The sequence below is a fragment of the Rhododendron vialii genome, chromosome 1a, assembly GCF_030253575.1.
Source record: "Rhododendron vialii isolate Sample 1 chromosome 1a, ASM3025357v1".
In the NCBI taxonomy this organism is placed as follows: Eukaryota; Viridiplantae; Streptophyta; class Magnoliopsida; order Ericales; family Ericaceae; genus Rhododendron; species Rhododendron vialii.
Window position 1 is genome coordinate 5,840,850 of NC_080557.1, and position 20,718 is coordinate 5,861,567.

The following is a 20,718-nucleotide window of genomic DNA, read 5'->3' on the forward strand; positions in this document are numbered from 1 at the left end:
ACAAACTCTAATGTCATTGTCTCAAAGCTTTCTCGATTGAATGAACAGCACCCTTTGACAAAATCATTTTATTGTGGTGATTTGTAAAAGTTTTTAGCACCAATGGAAAGATTAAATAAAAAAAAAAAGTGAATAATGCCACAGGTGACATTCTTTTGCTTATCAGTGCGTGGCCTAACATTTTATCTTAGAACATGTGACATTCCCTCAAGAAATTGTGAATATATAAGTTTGTTCTGTATTTGTAAAAGGAACCTTTTGTGAAGTACTATAAAGGTTGACAACGTTAATCTATACCTCTTTATTAAAGAGTCGACTGTTTGTCGACTTTTCACTTTCCCAAATTACCCCTCCTTACTTTTCGCCTCCCAAAACAAACGCACCCCTCCAAACTCTTCTTCCTCCGAACAGACAAGACTCCTCCTTCCCCGTTCTCCCAAACAACGCATCCCAACTCCGAACGGCCCACCCAACTATACCATCACAACTCCCCACCGCTCCAAACCCACCCTGACCCCATCCCGCCCACACCCCACCCCCATCTCCAACCACCAAAATTCCACCGTACTTCCCTAGACCGCCAGAGTTTTGGCCACCGGAAAGCATTAACCAGCGCCTGAGATTAGGCCGGCGGAAAGAAATACCCAGTAAGTGCAACTTAAATAATTGTCTGCCCCCTACCTCCATCTACATACACACACAACTGCATTTAACTTTGCTTCCTAACGAATCATTGCATAATGCACACCAACTGTTCGACAGAATTACACAACTTCAACTGGTGTTGGATTAAAAAACTTGCTGCCCTCCTTAGTACCAAAAAAGGGGAGTTGTTGTATTTACATGTGTGAATTCAGCTTTAGGTACGAGATCAGTTCCACACAGTCGAGCGCCCAAGTTGCTTTCTACGTACTTATCAACAACCAAAAAAAAAAAAATTGCTTCCTATCCGTGTTCAGTATGTCTACATGGTCACAAATGGTTGCATAGCCAAAGTTTCTGGCAATTTAAACCCCCACTATACCTCCATACCGCCTGAGATCCAGCCGCCGGAAAGAAATAATTTTCTGGTATGACTATGGCCGTGAGAATGGTTTGGGGTAGTTTTCCCTTGTCAATTTAATCTTCCGAACTCTGAATAATTTACTGCAGACTCTGTTTTGTGGTTTGTTATGTTTTGACCGGTCCTTTGATATGTTAGGATAACAAAAGGGTTTATTATAGTTGTATTCCTGTGCTTCCAAATGGATGTCAGCATAATGCACACCAAATGTACAATACAATTATGCAACTTCAGTTGGTGTTGGATTTTAAAACTTCCTGCCCCTTTAGGACCCAAAAAATAAAAAATATATATGCGTGCTTGAACTATAGGATTTGAGGGCCTTTTAAAAACCAAGTAGATTTCTATAGCCACAGAGAATCACCTGTTTCATGGTCCCGCATCACAAAAAATCCGTGCAATACTCTTGGAAAAAAGCAGAGAAGTCATTGTTTGCTCAATTCCTTGGAGTTACAGCTGATACCTAGCAGCATTGTTGCAATGCATTTTAGTACTCACAAACAAGCGACCATCAAGAATTAGAATTAGAGCCAAATTATAGACTCCAAATGCTTCTATTCAATGCATGCATCACTTTTATGTCATATTTCTTGTAGTTTGGCAACTTGATGGTAATTAAAGGACTTTTTGGAAAGTTCAAGTTTGGAAAGTGCAATAAGTTTCCTTAGCATTCAGCATCAGCAAACATATTTACATTAATTATGCATGCAGATTTCCCCCCCTTACTTTCCAATCCCAAAAGACCTCCAAACATAAAAGCACTTTATTATTTGCGTGTTTGTATAAAATATAGAATTTGTTGGCCTTTTATAGGCCGAGTTCCTTTAGTAGTGTGTGTTTGAAATATAGGACAAATGAAACCCATTATTCTTGTATTGCCTATTTGCCTCCAATAACATTTTCCCAAAGTCTTATTTCGACCTATCATTGTGCTGTGAATTTGTTCAGGCCCCTTTTCAAACAGTCCGCCGGAAAACATTTCCATAAACATTTCCATAAGCATTGAATACTCTTATGCCAAATGGGCATAAATTGGTACTTAAAGAAAATAGTGAAATTATGTTAATGAGAAATATAGATCCATCTGATGGCCTATGCAATGGAACGAGAAGTTTGTAGAGCTTTTGACAAAGATCTCATATATGTTGAAATTACAGTGGGCCAATTTGCTAGGAAACCTGTTTGGCTTCCAAGAATTCCACTCCTTCCAGCCTTCAAGTTCAGGCGCATACAGTTTTCAAATTGCCTCTGTTTTGCCATGACAATTCATCAGGCAAACAATCCCCTATGTTGGTCTCTATTTATCTCAAAATATTTTCTCACATGGGCAACTATATGTAGCATTGTCTCATGGGACTTCTAAGGCAACTTCAAAAGTCTTGCTCAAAATAGGAGTTAATGAAAATAAGAAACGTTTATATACCAAAAATGTAGTTTTTAAGGTGGTGTTAACTCGATAAAGCAAAAAAGAGGTCGTTCCACCTTCTTCATGTTATCCATTTAAGGGTTTTCATCTTGACTAGCATCTTTATTTCATTTGTATTTCTATATTTGTACAAAGTAGTTAATACATGCAGACACAATTCTTTATGCAATCAGAACAAGCTTCAACTTATGCAATTTCCTATATATAGTTCTCCTGTTTCTGTCTTCTTCTATTGTTGGTGTATGTTTTATAGCCTTCTTATTCTTCCTATAACAATTTGTTACCTTTCGGGTTGTTGCCATTGAAATGTTAAGCCATTAAAGGATACGAAATATAGGGCCAATCAAGAGAAGAGACACACTATCCTTGGTGTGTTTGATTTCGGTATGTGTTTTTTACCTCAATAGTTATGTTGTAGTTTCTTTGTCTACAAACAATGTTGCATTCCTGTTATGGAACTGTATTTGTACGTCTCGGTCTTTCAAATTGCGGAAACTGGTCTGTTTATTTATTTTGAACCGCTGAAACAGGTATCTAAATTGCAGGAGCTGCAAAAAAATGTATATCTAAATGCAGAAATAGGAATTCTTACTGATGAAACTGGTTTCCATGTCGCTTAAAATGCCGTCGAACTCCTGAAATTGGATTATGTGCTGCTGAAATTGGGCTCAATAATGTAGAAACTGGGTACTTTGCATCTACTTATATATGAATCTCAGACTCTTAGTCCTCACTGATATGCGTTCTTAAAAAACATGCCATTAACTGGGTACTTTGCATCTACTTATATATGCGTCTCGGTCCTCACGGATATGGGTTCTCCTTAAAAACACATGCCATTGATGCCAATGATATCTATATTGATATTTTCACGTGCTCTCCTTGGAAAATAAATTTGTTGACCTTCTAAAGCAAGACAAATCAAATGGGAATATGACTATTTATGTGACGGGGTAAGCAAGCCCGGCCCATGGCCACCAATATAGATAGCCTATGTTGCTGTGCTTATTTTATTACCTGATCTTGTGATGGTGTGTTAGCTCTAAATTAGTAATCGATTCGAAACCACCCCAAAATCTTAATTTTAAATTCTGTCGGGAAAAAAAAAAAACACAAAGCTTACCACTTCTGGCAATGTCACGAACAGCTCGCTCTCTCTCTCTGGAATGGTAAACTGTCCAAAATCCAAGCTATGATCGCCCTATGGATTTTTCTCTCCCTCCTATAATGTTTCATTTAAGAAGAAGTTTTCTTTTTTCCTCCTTAAATTGTGTAAAATTTATTATCTTTCCCTCTCCCTACCGTGTCTGTATCTTGATTTTATGGACAGAATTGTCAGGTCCCATGTCCATATCTTCCTTTGTATGAGCGCCTTTGTTCGTGTCTGTGGTTCAAGATGGGTTCTTCATGTTGTCAATTCCATCCAGCAGAAATCCAACTCATTGTTGCTTTAAAAACTTCAAGAGATCGTTCATGCAAAAGATGAGGTATATCCAACAATTTCTCTATTACTTTTTTGATTTGAGCTCGGATATGTTTCTTGAAAATGATAAATACATTTTATGTGACATTTGAGTATGTTACTTGTATTTCCGAACTATATATATAGCCTCCCCAAGACACAACAATGGCACTCATTGAACTTTACAATGACATTCACCAAAAATGATATTCATAAAAATGAGTGCCGTAGAAGACCAATGAACTAACACTGAAAAATAAGGGAAAAATTACCATGTGCAACGCACGTGAGATTCCACTAGTTGCTAGAAATGATTTTGGGTAGAACATTTTGAGGGAAACTTGTCATAATTTACTAAACAAAAAGGTAAAACTAAATTATTGAAAAATTCCAATCGGGAACACTTAATCCACCATGATCTAGCCTGATAGATCGATTAATTAATCTCACCGTCCACAAGAAAGGGGCCAACTTATACTTAAGCAAATTCCCGTGTAGACTGCCTAACACAGGAATTGATAGAAAGAGAATAAGAGTCAAAACTCGAACGCCAACCAAAGATATCCGAAGGCTCCTAGATGCTAGGTGACAATCAGCCAACTCCTTTGTCTCTCCCCTCTTTTTTGTACTTGCAGAAAAATACTAAGTGCTCCAGACCGTTCTCCAACACACATTGGCAAAAGAGAAGCCCAAGCAGCTTCAGGCCCCGGAGAAATGTTTCAAATTGGGGGCCGTAAAGATTTAAGCCTCTTATACGTTGTTGACTGTTGTGCACAGTTATGTGTTCATTTGAGAGTGCATGCCTGCCTATCTGAATAAAATTGGCCCCGTTCAAAAGCTTAGGAGGCCCAAAAAAATGCGGTGGCAATGTTCAAATATTTTTATAATTTGACGCCTAGTTTTGAATATGGTTGAAAGAGATGGTGTACCGTGTTGTTCAATTTGGTTTTGCTCGATGATAGGCACGTAAAGTAGAATTTCATTCGGTGTCGAAGCAAAGCCTGTCGCCATGGAAGTCGATTAGTCCAAAATTTCTTTTCCCTTCCTCTTGTATCAGCTTAGTAAAAAAGAAAAAGAAAGATTAGTCCAAAATTGATTGAGGAAATGTTAGGTTACTTGAAATTGTTCCATGAAAAAGAACATGAAAGAGAAATAAACGGTTGAGACAGTGTTATGAATGTGAACCGTTCATTTCTCTTTCATAGATGTTCTTTTCATAGAACACTTTCATATCCTATATCAATCCCCATTGATTGGGTCATTACCCTGACGAAGTCAATGATCTTGAGCGTTATTGGGTCCACTTAGGAGACTAAAAAGCCAGCCCAACCTTCAACCCTTTCACGTGCAAATGGGTGCCCAAGAAAAGAGTATTTGTGTTCACGCTTCCCTTTTTACAATTCATACTTTCTTTTTTGTCTTTATCCATAGCAATAATTGATCTCTTGAAAATGAGTTAAATAAACGAGTGAAGTTGAATTGCGAGGGTTTTCCAACATTTTGATTGGATTATGTAGTTACCTTGCAGCTGATTCATCTTATGGCGCCGATAATGGACCATTGGTTTTTATGTTTTAAGCTAGCTGGTTTGAATTGGTTCGTTAAGTTAACCTCTCTGATATCATTTGGCTTTGATTTGGGGGTATATGGTTCCATAACATAATAGGTATAGAGGGTTACTGTTTCAGTGGTATTCTGAGAGCAACCACTCGGTGCATATTGCCAAAGGTTAGCTCTATCTCCAATCATCCCCCATCTATACCCCTAATGATTAGGGATTACATAGATTCTATTGTTGTTGTAAGCTAGCTGGTTTGAGCTGGCCGTGTTTTCAACAAAACCTTCAAAAACCAGATAAACAAGTACGACACGTTTTTAAAGATGACTGCGACAATTTAACGTCTCCAGCATTTAATTAAGTACTCCTTCCGTCCCAATTTAGTTGTCACTTTTTGAAATTCGTGCCACTTTTCAATTGATTATATCTTGTAATTTATAATGTTTTAGGTGATTTTGAAAACATTGTATTATAGAACAAATCGAGATCTATCAAACAAGATCCATATTGGATATAAAATTTATTACCAATTTAAAGATATAACTAGTTTTTTAATCCAGTTATAATAGAACTGGGACAAGTAAATTGGAACGGAGGGAGTAAAAGTTTTTATTGCTGATATGAAATAACTTAAGCGGCAAATCATGAATTTGAGTAGAGGTGGCAAACGGACAGTCTGGGCGGGTTGAAATGGGTTGCGGGTCAAATATGGGTTTTAAAAAAAATCAACGGGTTGAAAAGGGTCGAGTCGAATATGGATCAAGCCAAACCCAAACCCGACTGCCCCGACCCGTTTTACTTTTTTTGTTTAAAATAATAATAAATAAATAAATAAACTAATTCCCCTATATCGAAACTCAGACTTGCTAAACAAAAATATCACATTTACGAACCTTTCAGAATCAATAAGAAAAAAAAGCCCCAAGTCATGCCTTAAAAAAAAAACCTTAAAAAAAAACACTAAATCGTCTCTGGTTTTTTTTTTTTTTTTTTTTTTGTCTCTATTCAATTTTTTTTTGTATTTGTTTGTTTTGTGACAAACTTTTTACCTCTATTAGTTCGTCTCGACGAGAGAATCGAAAAAGTTTTTATTTTATTTTATTTTACTTTTACCCTAATATTTTTTGCAATATTCAAGATACTTTCAAAAAAACAATTTTAAACGGGGTCGGGTCGAATACGGGTTAGGCCATACCCAAACTTGACCTGACCCGACCCATTTTCTATTCTAGCAAAAAATTCACAATACTGTACGTACCAAGAAAAAATGTTTCGAAATTTTCCATTTCACAAACTTTAACAAACTGGATAAAACTTACAAAAAAACTTTAATGAACAGGTATCGAATTAGATTAACCAGCTTTAATTAGAACGGAAACTCATTTAAAAGGTGACGTAACTTGCTGAAAGATTGAATGTGCCATAGGGTGGATTTGGATTAAAAAGTTAGGAGTGACCTTTTTTTGTCTTTATTAAAAATAATCGCATTTATCAGTTTTGTGTCAAACTTTGTGATTTATTGATTCGATGAGACGAATCAAAAAAGTACAAAAAAAATTGATTGGAACTCATAATTTTTTAGAAGACAATTTTTGACTTCTTTTTTTTTTGTCATTTTTTGATTGGAGCTCGGCTCGTTAGGAAGGTCGATTAAAGAGACTTGTTTAGTAGTAAATGACTAAGTTCGACTCCTTAAAGCTAGAGCCGAGCTTAATCTCAAATTTTTGACTCGTTTAATAAATGAACCGAGCTCGATAAAGTTCGGATCGGCTCGTTTGCAGCCTTGTGCTTGTGCAATCCACGGAATTTAATATCCAGCTAATCAAATCTTTTTATGCGTTTTATAATTTTGTTATACTGAGTCTAGCCAATCGAATCTTTTCGTGCATTTTTTAATCAAAAGAAGCGTAGCCTACACTATTAAGCTAAGAGAGAGAAAGAGGTGTTGGGCCATTTTTTATTTTAACTCATATTTAACCCACTCTCAACCCATTTAAATATGGGTTGATATGGGTTCAACCCATATTAATCCATTACATAATATGGGCAGATTGGGTTAGGTTATAAATGGGCGAATTTGAAGGAGTATGAGTTTGGATTGCTACCTCTAAATTTGAGTTTAAAAAAATCATCAACAGCATAGTTGCAAATTGGGTCTAAATTAAGAACCGGAGATGCAAATTTGGGTCTAAATTTTAAATAGTGAAACATTATATCTTGAAGAGTGGGTTGTAGTGGTTGGAGTCTTGGAGATGCTTAATTCATAACTTCGTTTGCTGACCGCTAATGTTATTATATACTTGTATATATAATTATGTGAAAGACGTTTCTACGTCAACAAATGACTTTGACAATTTATATACTCTTGTATAATGAATTTCACGTACATAAGCATCCCTTAATTTATATTTATCTAATTACTAAGTCTATTTATACTTTTTTTGATCCGCTAAGTCTATTTATAATATTGTTACTTCACTTTGTGCAAATTTCATGTTCAACTTGTAATAAGCAAATGAGTGTGGATAAACAAATTTAACAACAATACTCAAAAACACCTAATATTTTAATAAGCAAAGTTACAAGTCTTTTAGCGAATAATCAAATTTCATTCATTCCGTAACCAAACTTAACAACTTTTACCAATAATCAAAACTCAATAGCTAAACTCAATAACTCAAAAACACCCCACATGCATTGGAATCGTCTTATCGAGACCAATAATTAGATGTGGTCAGGTGCGTGATTGGAACTCGTTTGCGATTTGGACAAATGTGTATTGTGTATTGTGGGGGGTTTTTTTGGGTTAAGGATGCAAAATTAACCAATGTAGAGGTAGATGTTATTATGTTTGATTATCGACTAAATGGATAATTAAATGCTGGCGTGACACATTTTGATTATTGGTTTTAATTATTACCATTGCGGATGCTCTTAAGAAATAGCAGTATGATGTTGTGGTAAGCTGCAACCTCTATTTAAGCAAAAAGCAAACGCCATACAATTGCTAGTATTCTATTAAGCACTTTAACAGAACACTTTGTCATCAAGTCATATTATTTAAGTGTAGGGATGGAGTACTTGCAACGTTTATTGATGAGGTCAGTATGGGTATTGGCGATTATGTTGGCGGTAGAAAATGGATGCAATGGGTGTTTGGAAAAAGAAAGAATTGCTCTCTTGCAACTCAAACATTCCATCAACTTCCCAAACCGCATCGATCAGTTGCCATCTTGGGAGGAAGACGATAACGTGGATTGTTGCCATTGGGAACGTGTTGAGTGTAATTCCACTACGCATCGAGTTATCAAACTTGAACTTGGTGGTATAACAGGATACTTTCAATCAGATGGTTATTGGCATCTAAATGCCTCTATTCTTCTCCCTTTTGAATCACTCCAAAGCCTAAACTTGTCTCAAAACCAATTGCGTAGTTTCGTCGGGAATAAAGGTATGACTTCTGACATATTTTACATGATGAAATGAAACCTAACCTCAAAATTCAATTTTTTTTTCTTTTTCCTTCAGTCAATTCCAAAAGCGATTTTACGTATATCTACACATCAATTATCGGTTGTGAAGTTTGTGATGAATTTCATAATAAAATTCTATGCAGCGCAAATTCACAGAATTTGAAGCTACATAATTAATCATGTGCTTGTGTTTGTCTAGTAGAGAAGTAAAACCAATTCGTTTTGTGTAATATTTTTCATTCTGAAAACAAGTATAATTAAACTTACTATGAATAAATTAACAAATCGACTCATAAATTGATTGTGTCTGGATAGTCAATTGCGAAAACAATTGTGCTAAAACTTATTTGTATGACCGAATTGTTTGTGATGGAGAATTTTGACTACGAATCTATTGTGCAATTTAGGTAAAAGAATCGAATTACCACCTCTCAATTGATTGTGTCTGGATAGTCCGAGAGGCATGTTGGTCTCTACTTGGTTCCAATGTCATTAATTACCTCTAAACAAGCATTATGTACTCTTAAAAGTGACATTAATATTCCTTGATTAAATAATTAGTACCACTATTGGTGGTATTTTAATTCTTCTGTGACATTCATTATAAGTCACAAATGTAGGCACGTCAAGCATTGAGTTGTTCAAACTTGAATTGTAAAAACAGAGTGGCTTCTAAAAGTATATATGTATGTGTGCGCATACATATACGTATAAATATGTGGGGAGAATTCAAGGGATAAAACAATTGACACAAATTTCGACACAATAATAATCGAAGCCATTCAATTATTTGCTTAAAACATGTCTGTAGGAGTTTCTGTAAAAGATTAAGTCATTCGGATATTGGTATTTAATTTTAACATGTCAAATTTGGGGACAAATACAAATCAAGAGCCTTTATTGATATCCAAATGAGTTGATCTTTTACGAAAACGTACTCTAAAAAAATACTCCTTCCGTCCCTTTTTAAGTATCCTGCTTCGTAACTCCAACTTATTAAAAAGACATCATCATTACACCTTTCACATCAACTTTTTCCTCCACTTTCCCTACTTACCCATCATCATTACACTTTTACTCACTAATTTTTCAAAATAAAATCTACTTTTAGGGACAAAATAGACAATACACCAACTTTTACCCCCCTAACTTTACAAAATGGACACTTATTAAGGGACAGCTCAAAATGGAATACTGGACACAAAAAAAGGGACGGAGGGAGTATGTTTTAAACAAAGTGAACTGTTCAAAAAATTAAGTTTATTATTTTCAAAGTCTATTGTAGGACAGACTATTACTAAATATGATGCAACTATTCATCCATTGCCATTTGCGTTTAATTAATAAATCAATTAGTTAAATTTTCCATTTCTCTAGCTCGCAGGTATTGGAATTTTGCCAAATTTCAGTAACTTGGAGGAGCTTTCTTACTTGAAGTCTCCACGTCTGGCTGCGAACGACTTGAATGGTTCAATTTATGTCGAAGGTAAGTTTAAAATGTATCATTCGTTGTGAAACCCAAACCATAAGTCACAACACGGTGTTTTTTCCCTGAAAAATGCTTTCGATACCGTTGTGCGGATTCACACAAATATGTAACATGCACCTGTCCGATATGATGTTATGGTAAGTTTGGGAGGAAGGAGATGATAACATGGACTGTAGCCATTGGGAAGGTGTTGAGTGTAATTCCACTACACGTCGAGTTATCAAACTTGAACTTCATTATATAAGAGAATACCAGAGCACGGTTGGTTATTGGCATCTAAATGCTTCTATTCTCCCTTTTGAATCCCTCCAAAGCCTAGACTTGTCTGGAAACCAATGGGGTAGTTTCATCGGGAATGAAGGTATGGCTTCTGACCTCTTTTACATGATGAAATGAAACCTAACCGCAAAATTCAATTCTTTCTTTTCTTTCTTCTCGATAACTCGGTGTTCAGGTTGGTTTACTTGAACCACGACTAAATCTTGAATAACTAACCCCACCGTCCACTAATGGAGCCAATTTAAGACTCGTATGGATTGGTCACATTAATTAAGAGTTCATAGCACAGTGTTTTCAATCAGATACCTAGGATGGACCAAACTTCCAAGTCCTAAACTTCAAGTTATTGTAGCTATTTTGGCGTACTGTAGTATGCTATTTGGAACTTTGTCTTGACTAATCTTAAGGTGCATATAATTTCTATGTCCTACATAAAAGAATTAGCAGGTTCAACCCAATTCACCGAATCAATTAATGCAAACTAATACTCCCTCCGTCCCACTTTGTGTGTCCTTATTTCTTTTTGGAATGTCCCAAAATGATGTGCTTATTTTAAAACTGTCCAATTTTGGATCTCTATATTACCATTTTACCTCTCATTTTTCCTTCCCAAATGCAAATTTTGAACTTGATTTGATTTGAAAGGAAAGTGGATTTTTGTTTTTGACACGATTCCGACTTTTTAAGAACCACGAGTAACGATTCGGTCCGCGAATTCCAAAACACCAGACCTTATGCTATCCTACAATGGCCATATTTACTAGCACTTATAATCTAACATATTTAGCTTATTTGCCTAAAAAAGTTAATTAAGGGTGTTTGTATCCAATTATAAAGAATCGCTTATTTGGCTTTATAGAACATGAGTAGTAAACAAAAGATTATCTGTCGTTTTACCTTAACCCCTCCCCCAGTATTCCCTCCAATTTTTTGACCACTAAATAACTAGCTGTTGAAGTTAAACTTAGTATTTGAGCCCAAACCCATTAATAAATCCAAACTCACTTACTAAAAATTAGACCCAACCCAACTCATTTATAAGTTTGGTTAAAATGGGTCTCAACTTATCTATCTATTAACAGGTCTCAATTGGCCATCTATTGGGTCAACTTAAATGATCCAATGAGTCATCAACATAACCCACTAAACAAAACACCCCCCTCTCTTGAGTCTCGTCCGTACCTCTCTCGCAAAAAACCTTGTACACTCCAGATAATCTAACGGTCAACCCCTGCCAGCCTTTGAAATAAACACTGAACCAAATTCTCACTCCCTCTCCTGAGTTATTTTTTGTTTTTTGTTTTTTTTTTTTTGGGGGGGGGGGGGGGGGGGGGGGCGGGGCGGGGTTTTAAGTTATCTGAGTTGCTTTCTATATTTTATATCCTCTCAACCACACCATACGTATCCATAAAACAAACCCATTTCAAAAGCGGTGAAATCCCTTGTTCAAATGATTTGATGATGTGACGAAACCCTTTGCTGAGAACTTCGCAAGATTTTCTGGAGACTGAGAGGTCGAAACCCAAAACAAACAATTAAAGAAAGGAAAAGAAAAATTGAAAGCTCGTGAAGGACACACAAAACTTTGTTTTCTGGCGAAATTCATGAAACTACTAGTAGTAAGGAGTGAGACTTCGTGATCTATCTCAATAACACTCTTCATAATTTGGAAATCGACAACATTAATTGATTTCTTTTTCGTTCGGGCCCTCACGACATAGGTTCCATTTTCGCAGGGGTTCTTGGGTGGGAAAAAAAACACATTTAATTTGGTCATTTTTGTATATAGGGATAATATGATAGTTTAAGTGGACATGGGCATTTTAGTCATTTAGATGTATAATGGTAATATAGTCATTTCAGTGAACATGACTCATGAAATTGGGTTAATGTCGTTCAGCAAAAAAAAATGTAATTGGGTTAATAAGCGGGTTGGGTTTGGTTTTAGATAAATGGGTCGGATTGAGTATGGGTACTTAGGCTCATTACTAAGAGCATCTCCGGTCCTTACCATTTTCCTTCCCCAAATTTGGGTCCAAATTTGAGCAAAAACTCATGTTGGGTAGGAGCCTCTCCAATTGCAAAATCCTATTTTGATCCAAATTTATTATTTTTAAAATATCCAATGGTATTTATGTAAATAAAAGAGAGGAATGGAATGAGTAGCAACAGAATGAGCAATTGGACTACAAGGAAGAAGTCGAACACAACGCCATAGAAGGAACCAAACCTTGAACCGTCAGTGGCTTCATTTCTTCTTCCATGGACTCCCTCACCTCATTTGTTCTTCCTTGGACTCCCTTGCCTGAAAACTCGTCTGCAGCGAATCCGCCTTCCTCTCACCTCCCCCGCCATTGGAGATCGCCGACATCGAAGAGGCTGCGAAATGCCTCGTGCTTGTGCGATTTGGGTGACTTGTTCATGGTGACTCCTCCTCGATTACGAAAGACACGTGGGCCCAGAAACGAGGGGTACATCCAATCCCAATCAGCGGAAACGGCCGGAGTGGGGAAGGAGCCGAAGAGATCGCCATCCGAAGTGGGGAAGTAGCCGTTGGAAAAATGAGTCAAGCATTTGGTTGTCCTCGATTTGAGCAAAGAAATTGGTAAAATCTAAAATGGAGAAGGGTTTGGATTAAGGATTGGAGAGAGATATTTTTGTGGTTTGTGCTCCATTTTTAAATTTGGGTCTTAAAATGGGTCAAGGCTAGAGATGCTCTAATAGATTCTAAATAGGTCAATGACTCATTAAAGATCCAATCCACTTACAACTTATCCAATTTGGCCCAAATCCGTCCATTTGCCACCCCTAAGGTAAACCAACAAATGACCTCCCATGTGGAGGCCAAAACAAGAAAAATTAGTCGAATCAATTCAGAAATGAATTTCCCTATACCCATTTGTTCCTCTTGCAGGTATTGGAACTTTGTCAAATTTACGTTATTTGGAGGAGCTCGATCTTGGCCATAATTATCTGGATAATAGCATTCTACCGTCTTTGAATAAACTTTCAAACCTGAAGATTCTAAATTTGGCCAGAAACAAATTGAATGGGTCAATTTCTGCTAAAGGTAAGTTTAATATATATATATATATATATATATATATATATATATATATATATCAATTTTGTCGAACGGAAAACCATAAGTCTTGACATAATCTCTTTTTCTTTTTTCCCTTGAAAAATGCTTTAATTGTACAGAAATTCTGCTCGTACTGCAGCCGTCCGATATTTGTCCCCCATGCATCAAATGGCTCAGAACACATATGTATCTGGATATGCGTGTGTCCAAACATATTTGTCCGTAGTACGCCTTGCTCTTTTTTTTCTTGATTTATAATTTTTTGCATGTTGTCCTTCTTCATGTGTTACGTGGAATTGGGTCGGCGAATTCCAAGAAACCAAACCTTATGCATGTTGTCCTACTATGACCCTGTTTGCTAGCACTTTATAATCTAACTTATTTAGTTTATTTGCTTAAAAAAACGTTAATGAAGGGTGTTTATTATTAATTATGAATAATTACTTATTTGGCTTAATTTTCTAGCATATTTGACCCCAAAAAACTAGCTAGATTATTTTAAACTTCAATTTGAAGTTTTTCTTGCTTATTTTAAGTTAGAACATGACTGAACAAAAAAATCCTAAAGTGAATAAGTTATATTTCCTCTCTAATATTCCCTACAGGATTATCCGTTGTTTACCTCATCCCCTTCCCAATATTCCCTCCAATTTTTTGCCCCCTAACAAACGAACTGTTAAAGTTAAACCAATAAATGACCACCCATGCGGAGGCCAAAACAAGAAGAAAAAAGAAGAAGTTGAATCTCGATCAATTCCAAAATTAATTTCCCTATACCCATTTGTTTCTCTAGCAGGTTTTGGAATATTGGCGGATTTGGGTAATTTGGAGGAGCTTGATCATGGCTATAATTATCTTGATAATAGCATATTCAATTCTACCGTCTTTGAATAAACTTTCAAACTTGAAGTTTCTAGATTTGGCCACAAACGCATTGAATGGGTCAATTTCTGCTAAATGTATGTTTGAAATATGTACATCAATTTTGTCAAACGGAAAACCATAAGTCAGAACACAATCTCTTTTTCTTTTTTTCCCTGAAAAATATGCTCTGCACAAAAATTCGAACGCAAATGTAACTGCAGCGTCCGATATTTGTCTCCCATGCATCAAATTGCTCGAAACACACATGTATATGGATATGTGTCCAAACATATTTGTCCGTAGTACTGCTCTTTTTTTCTTGATTCATAATTTTTTGCATGTTGTCCCTTTTTCATGTGTTTCATGGTTTGTTTCTCATTTCTTTACCACAGAATTTGGTAGCTTGAACAACTTGAAGGAGCTGGACTTGAGCTCAAACCAGGTTGTCAGTATCATAACGGTCAATGGTATGGAACTGAAATGTTAACAAGACTACTTTTCTCTATCGATCTTTGTGTTGATAGACATCCCGAATAGCAGTATGATCTTAATTAATGTTTCTACAAGAAATAGAATATCTGTGGCGAAACATTCTGTCAACCTCAGTAACACTATTTGGTCATTTTGATAGACATCCCGAATAGCAGTGTGATCTTACTGTTTTGCGCAGGTCCACGAGAAGAATCAGGAATATTGAACAAGTTAGAGGTCCTTTATCTGAGTTCTAACAACCTCAGTAACACTATTTGGTCATTTTTGGGCGAGCTTTCATCGATCAAGGCATTGGATTTGAGTGCCAATTATGGATTGCACGGAGATGTTCACAGTAAGGGCACCTCTTATATGAAATTTCCTTATAATATTATTAGCACCTTCGTCTCCCTTTTTTCACAAATTTCTTCCATGCTAATTTTGTTCAGAACGGAAAATTGTTATTCTACTCCCCTTCTCCAAAAGGAACAATAGAAAAAAGAAGCAGATGATTCTGTATGTACTTTTTCTGTTAAATATCAAGCTTATCTTTTATATGTACGTGTTCCATGTGTTTTAAGGGCTGTGCGAGTTGAAGACTCTCCAGGAGCTCGACATTGCGGGAACTGGTTTTGGGGGCACCTTGCCATGGTGCATGGTGAACTTAACATTCCTACGGCTACTGGATATCAGTTCCAATCGGTTTACTGGAAATATTGCTCGGTCTCCTCTTATCAATATGACATCCCTCGAGTACCTTGTAATTTCAGATAATGACTTTGAAATTCCAATCTCATTCAAGTCATTTTTTAACCACTCCAAACTTAAGTTCATTGAGAGCTTGAATAACAAGTTGTTGGCAGAGGAGAACTTTCTTACTACATCCCCAGCTTTCCAACTACTCGTTCTTTGTTTGTCAAATTCTGAACATGGAACACTCATCAAATCATTTCCCCACTTTCTCTACCATCAACATGATCTTAGAATGGTTAAGCTCTCTCAAATCGGTGTCGGTGAGAATTTTCCAAATTGGTTGTTGGACAACAATGCAGGGATGGAAACACTTATTCTATCTCACAATTCATTGGGTGGCCCATTAGTATTGCCTTCGCATCCTATGAGAAATCTTTTAGTATTGGATATCTCTAAAAATCATCTGGAGGGATTGATTCCTTACAAAATAGCCATTTCTTTCCCGAGTTTAGACTTCTTGAACATGTCTATAAACAACTTTAAAGGCAACATTCCCTCTTCGTTCGGGGACATGACTGCTTTGTCTAAGCTAGACTTATCCAATAACATACTATCTGGTGAAATACCGGTGCATGTGGCCAAAGGTTGCCGCAACTTGTTTTTCTTGAAACTATCAAATAACTCCTTGAAAGGCCCAATACTCCCCCATCAAAACAATCTGACTCGCTTGGGCGTGTTAATTTCTGACAACAATGGCTTCACAGAAATTCCTCCTAACTTATCTAAGAGCCCTTTGTTTGTGTTAAATGTCAGTGCTAATCAATTGGTAGGAAAGATCCCAGGGTTGATTTGGAGTATGTCGTTACTGGTTTTAACCATGGCTGGTAATCATCTTGAAGGTCCTATTCCAATTGAATTTTGTCAACTCAAACATCTCAAAGTGTTAGATCTTTCAGAAAATAATATCACTGGGGCTGTACCATCCTGCTTCAATTCATCAGATCTCAGAAGTATTCGGTTGTCCAAGAATAGGCTACATGGACCTTTTCCAATGGCCTTTCAATATTACACCTATTTAACGGTTCTTGATCTCTCTCATAACCAATTCAGAGGTAATATTCCAACTTGGATAGGCAATCTTTCCGAGCTTACGGTTCTTTTCTTGCAACATAATTACTTCCAAGGCAATATCCCAAAGGAATTGTGCCACCTGTCTCGGTTAAACTTGATTGATCTTTCTTTCAATAATCTTTCTGGCAACATTCCTGCTTGTGTTAGTAACATTACCTTCGATGGAATGGGACCTGATGTGGACATCCCATCAAGAATTTCTCGATTTCAATCCAAATCAGGGTTACCTGCTGGTCTGGGGATGGTGTTATCGAACCGGAGAGAAAGTCGAGATCAGAGTTCAGTTGGACTCAAAAACCTAGAAAGGATAGACTTTGAAACAAAGCGAATGTCCTTATCCTACAAGGGAATCGTTCTATACCTTTTCTCAGGTATCAATCTCTCCCACAATAGATTAACCGGCTCGATTCCACCTGAAATCGGAAACCTTAGCCATATCAAAGCGTTGAACTTGTCCCACAATAACTTCACCGGTACAATCCCTGTGACATTTTCAAACTTGAAAAGCATTGAAAGCTTGGATCTGTCCTACAACCACCTCAATGGGAAAATCCCCTCTCAACTTACAGAGCTATACTCCTTGGCTGTTTTCAACCTGTCCTACAATAACTTGAGTGGAAGGACGCCTCCAACAATAAAGCAGTTTGCTACTTTTGACTCGAGTAGCTATGTCGGAAATCCACTTCTTTGCGGAGAACCATTGCCAAGGAAGTGCAATGCAACTGATCAACCTCCATCGACGCCAAGAGCCTCTGTCAATGATACCGAAGAAGATTCTGGTTTCATGGACAAGGATGTGTTCTACATGAGCTTTGCAGGGTCTTACGTAACTGTGGTCTTGGCGATTGTGGCGATTTTGTTGATAAATCCTTACTGGCGAAGGGCATGGTTTCATCTTGTCGAGGTTTTCATCATCTCCTGCTATTATTTTGTTGTGGACAATCTTGTCAGGCGCAGGCGTGATTTTCTTTGGAAATAAGCAGCCATCTCCTGCTATTATTTTGTTGTGGACAATCTCGTTGGGCGCAGGCATGATTTTCTTTGTTGTGGACAATCCTTACTGTGGTCTTTGTGATGTATTCGACTTCGTGTTGTTCACGAGTTTTCAATTTGACGGGTCGTTCAAGGTGCAAAAGTCTGATTTTATTTTTTTCGAAATCCTACGGAAATCACACATTACCTGTACTCTTTATTGGGAAGTTTTTCTTTCTGAATGTCTCCTTGCAATGTGAATGAACACCACCTGGTTTTGACAAAAGGCCTCAATGGAACAGTTGATGTAAAAATTTAAAAAATAAAAAGAACGTGAGGAACAAACTTGGATATCAAAGCTTTCTTATTTGAATGAACACCACCTGTTTGACAAAATTGTTCTTTTTGTGGCTATTTTGAAGAGTTTTAGCAACAATGGAGAGAGAAATATTTATTATGAATTAATCAGAGCACAGGCGACATTCCCTTCCTTGTGAGTGTGTGGCCTAGCACTTTATCTTGTCTTCTTCTTTGTTTGGATTCTTTAAGTAGTCTCCAAATTGTTTGGGGTTGCCATTTACTTACGAATGCAATTTGTTTGTCGTAAAATGCCTATTGTCATATAGATGATGCATTTTTTGTGCCATTTAGATACAGAAAGCACAAGTTAAACCACTCGTTTGTGACATTTGTGCATTTTTTTAGCCTCAATTCGTTTTTTCCCGTCACACCTTGCTAGGGACACTTGAAGTCCTTGAATACCGAAGCCTTTGACGCGTGCCTTTAAGCTAAATTACATTTCTATGCAAAGAAGTTGGTGAGAGCAAATACCCCGGGTAACTTAATTAATTGTTTGGTTTCTCACTTTCTCCCCTCCTTTTTGTACTTGGGAAAAATAATAGTCACCCAATCCTTGCTTCCACCACTCATTGGCAAAGGAGAAGGGTCAAGCCCTGTGCTGTAGGAGCACTACAACATGTAGTGCACCTAGAGTCGGCTCTGGGCGGAAACCCAGAAAAAAGTAGCTTTAGGCCCCCAAAAAAATGTTAAAAATCAGGGCCCTGCAACATTTATTAGGCCTCTTTTTTTGTTTTTTGTTAAACCTGCCTCTCTACGTAAAAATAGGCCCTACCCAAGCTTTAGGAAAGCCAAACAAATGCTATGGAAATATTGGGATTTCTAATACCTTGATGCCTAGTATTGAACCACGATTGAAAGAGATGGTGTGCCGTGTCGTTTACTCTGGCTTTGCTAGATACTCCTACTTATGAGAGACAGTGGAACTAGGACACAATTGAAATCAATTACCACTTTGACGAAGATGTAGACGAAGACGGAAACATTGAACTAGACGCACCATTTCACACTTGAGTGATTGACAAGCACTATCTAATTGTCTTTCCCTTTCCTTCTGAGCAGTATTGATCCTGGAATTGTTGCACCGCCACGTGGTGCCCTAGCTCCCTTCTCAACCACACGTTGGGGTGGAACACACGATCAACTATGCAGATCCCATCACAATGTGCGTTGGTGAAGGAACATGGGACATCGCGTGGCTATGCCTCAAAGGCATTGAATAATTACCCATGATCATATGGTAAGGTGTATCCGTGTATTCTTTTTATAACTCTGGTGTCCGTATCAGCTTGCACGCATCTCGATGGTCTAATTCTAGGGGCCCAATCAAAGCCGGAGCAAAGTTCCGAATGGACTCGCCCCAAACGAATTGATAGCACCTTAGAGTTATCGAACCTGAGAAGCAATCAAAAGTCTCGACACTAGGCCAACCACTTGGGGTTAAGCTTTGTCCCTATTTAAACAAAGATCAGAGGGCCCTGCGATTGCTTATGTATAAGCATTTCAATTTTTAACACTTTTGCCAAGTCACCGTGTTCTCCATCCGTTGTGTAACGTTTTATTGATGAGATTATTATGGATAGTGGTGGTGATGGTGGTTATGTTGGCCGCAAAATGGATGCAATGGGTGTTGGGAAAAAGAAAGAATTGCTCTGTTGCCGCTCAAAGATTCCATCAACTTCCCAAACGGCAACTCATTGCCATCTTGAATCAATCTCTCCCACAAGGGAATGTCATTATCCTACAAGGGAACTGTTCTGTACCTTTTCTTAGGAATCAATCTCTCCCACAATAGATTGACTGGCCCAATACCTCCTGAAATCAGAAACCTTAGCCGAATCAAAGTGTTGAACTTCTCCCACAATTACTTGACCAGAACAATCCCTGCAACGGTTTCAAACTTGAAAAGCATAGAAAGCTTGGATCTTTCCTACTACCACTCGAATGGGAAAATCCCTCTTAGCTTACAGATCTAAACTTCTTGGCTGTTTTCAATCTGTCCTTCAATAACTAATAACTTAAGTGGAAGGACACCTCAGAGAGTAGCTCAATTCGCAACTTTTGAATGGAGTAGCTACATCGGAAATCCACTCCTTTGCGGAGAACCACTGCCAAGGAAGTGTAATGTGGCTTATTCACCTCCATCGACGCCAAGAGCCGCTATTGATGATGCTGAAGAGGATTCTGGTTTCATGGACGTGGATGTGTTCTATATGAGCTTTGCAGGGTCTTACGTAACTGTGGTCTTGACAATTCTGGCGATATTGTTGATAAATCCATATTGGCGAAGGGCATGGTTTCATCTTGTTGAGGTTTTCCTCACATCCTCCTACTATTTTGTTATGGACAATCTCGTGAGCCCCGTGCGTGGATTTCTTGTGGATTGTTGTTATGT

General features: G+C 37.4%; 1 protein-coding gene and 1 long non-coding RNA gene across 3 annotated transcripts; one reads left to right on the top strand and one right to left on the bottom strand.

Moving 5' to 3' along the window:
• Positions 1 to 307: 307 nt before the first annotated feature.
• LOC131299527 (cuscuta receptor 1-like) lies at positions 308 to 18,252 on the top strand. Of its 2 annotated transcripts, XM_058325117.1 has the most exons (9): positions 308 to 647; positions 2,804 to 2,873; positions 3,820 to 3,976; positions 8,580 to 8,960; positions 10,367 to 10,468; positions 13,665 to 13,820; positions 15,092 to 15,166; positions 15,370 to 15,525; positions 15,752 to 18,252. In XM_058325117.1, the coding sequence occupies exons 4-9, from the start codon at positions 8,582 to 8,584 to the stop codon at positions 17,971 to 17,973; spliced, it is 3,090 nt and encodes a 1,029-aa protein (XP_058181100.1). In that variant the 5' UTR covers positions 308 to 647; positions 2,804 to 2,873; positions 3,820 to 3,976; positions 8,580 to 8,581; the 3' UTR covers positions 17,974 to 18,252. The 2 variants fall into 2 exon arrangements, with proteins under 2 accessions (XP_058181100.1, XP_058181105.1); XM_058325122.1 differs by lacking the exons at positions 2,804 to 2,873; positions 10,367 to 10,468 and having other exon boundaries at positions 310 to 647.
• LOC131299555 (uncharacterized) lies at positions 17,439 to 20,478 on the bottom strand. Its single transcript, XR_009190809.1, has 2 exons — positions 20,358 to 20,478; positions 17,439 to 17,620 (listed from the first exon to the last, which is right to left on the bottom strand). It is a non-coding gene; the product is annotated as an uncharacterized LOC131299555 (long non-coding RNA).
• Positions 20,479 to 20,718: the final 240 nt, after the last annotated feature.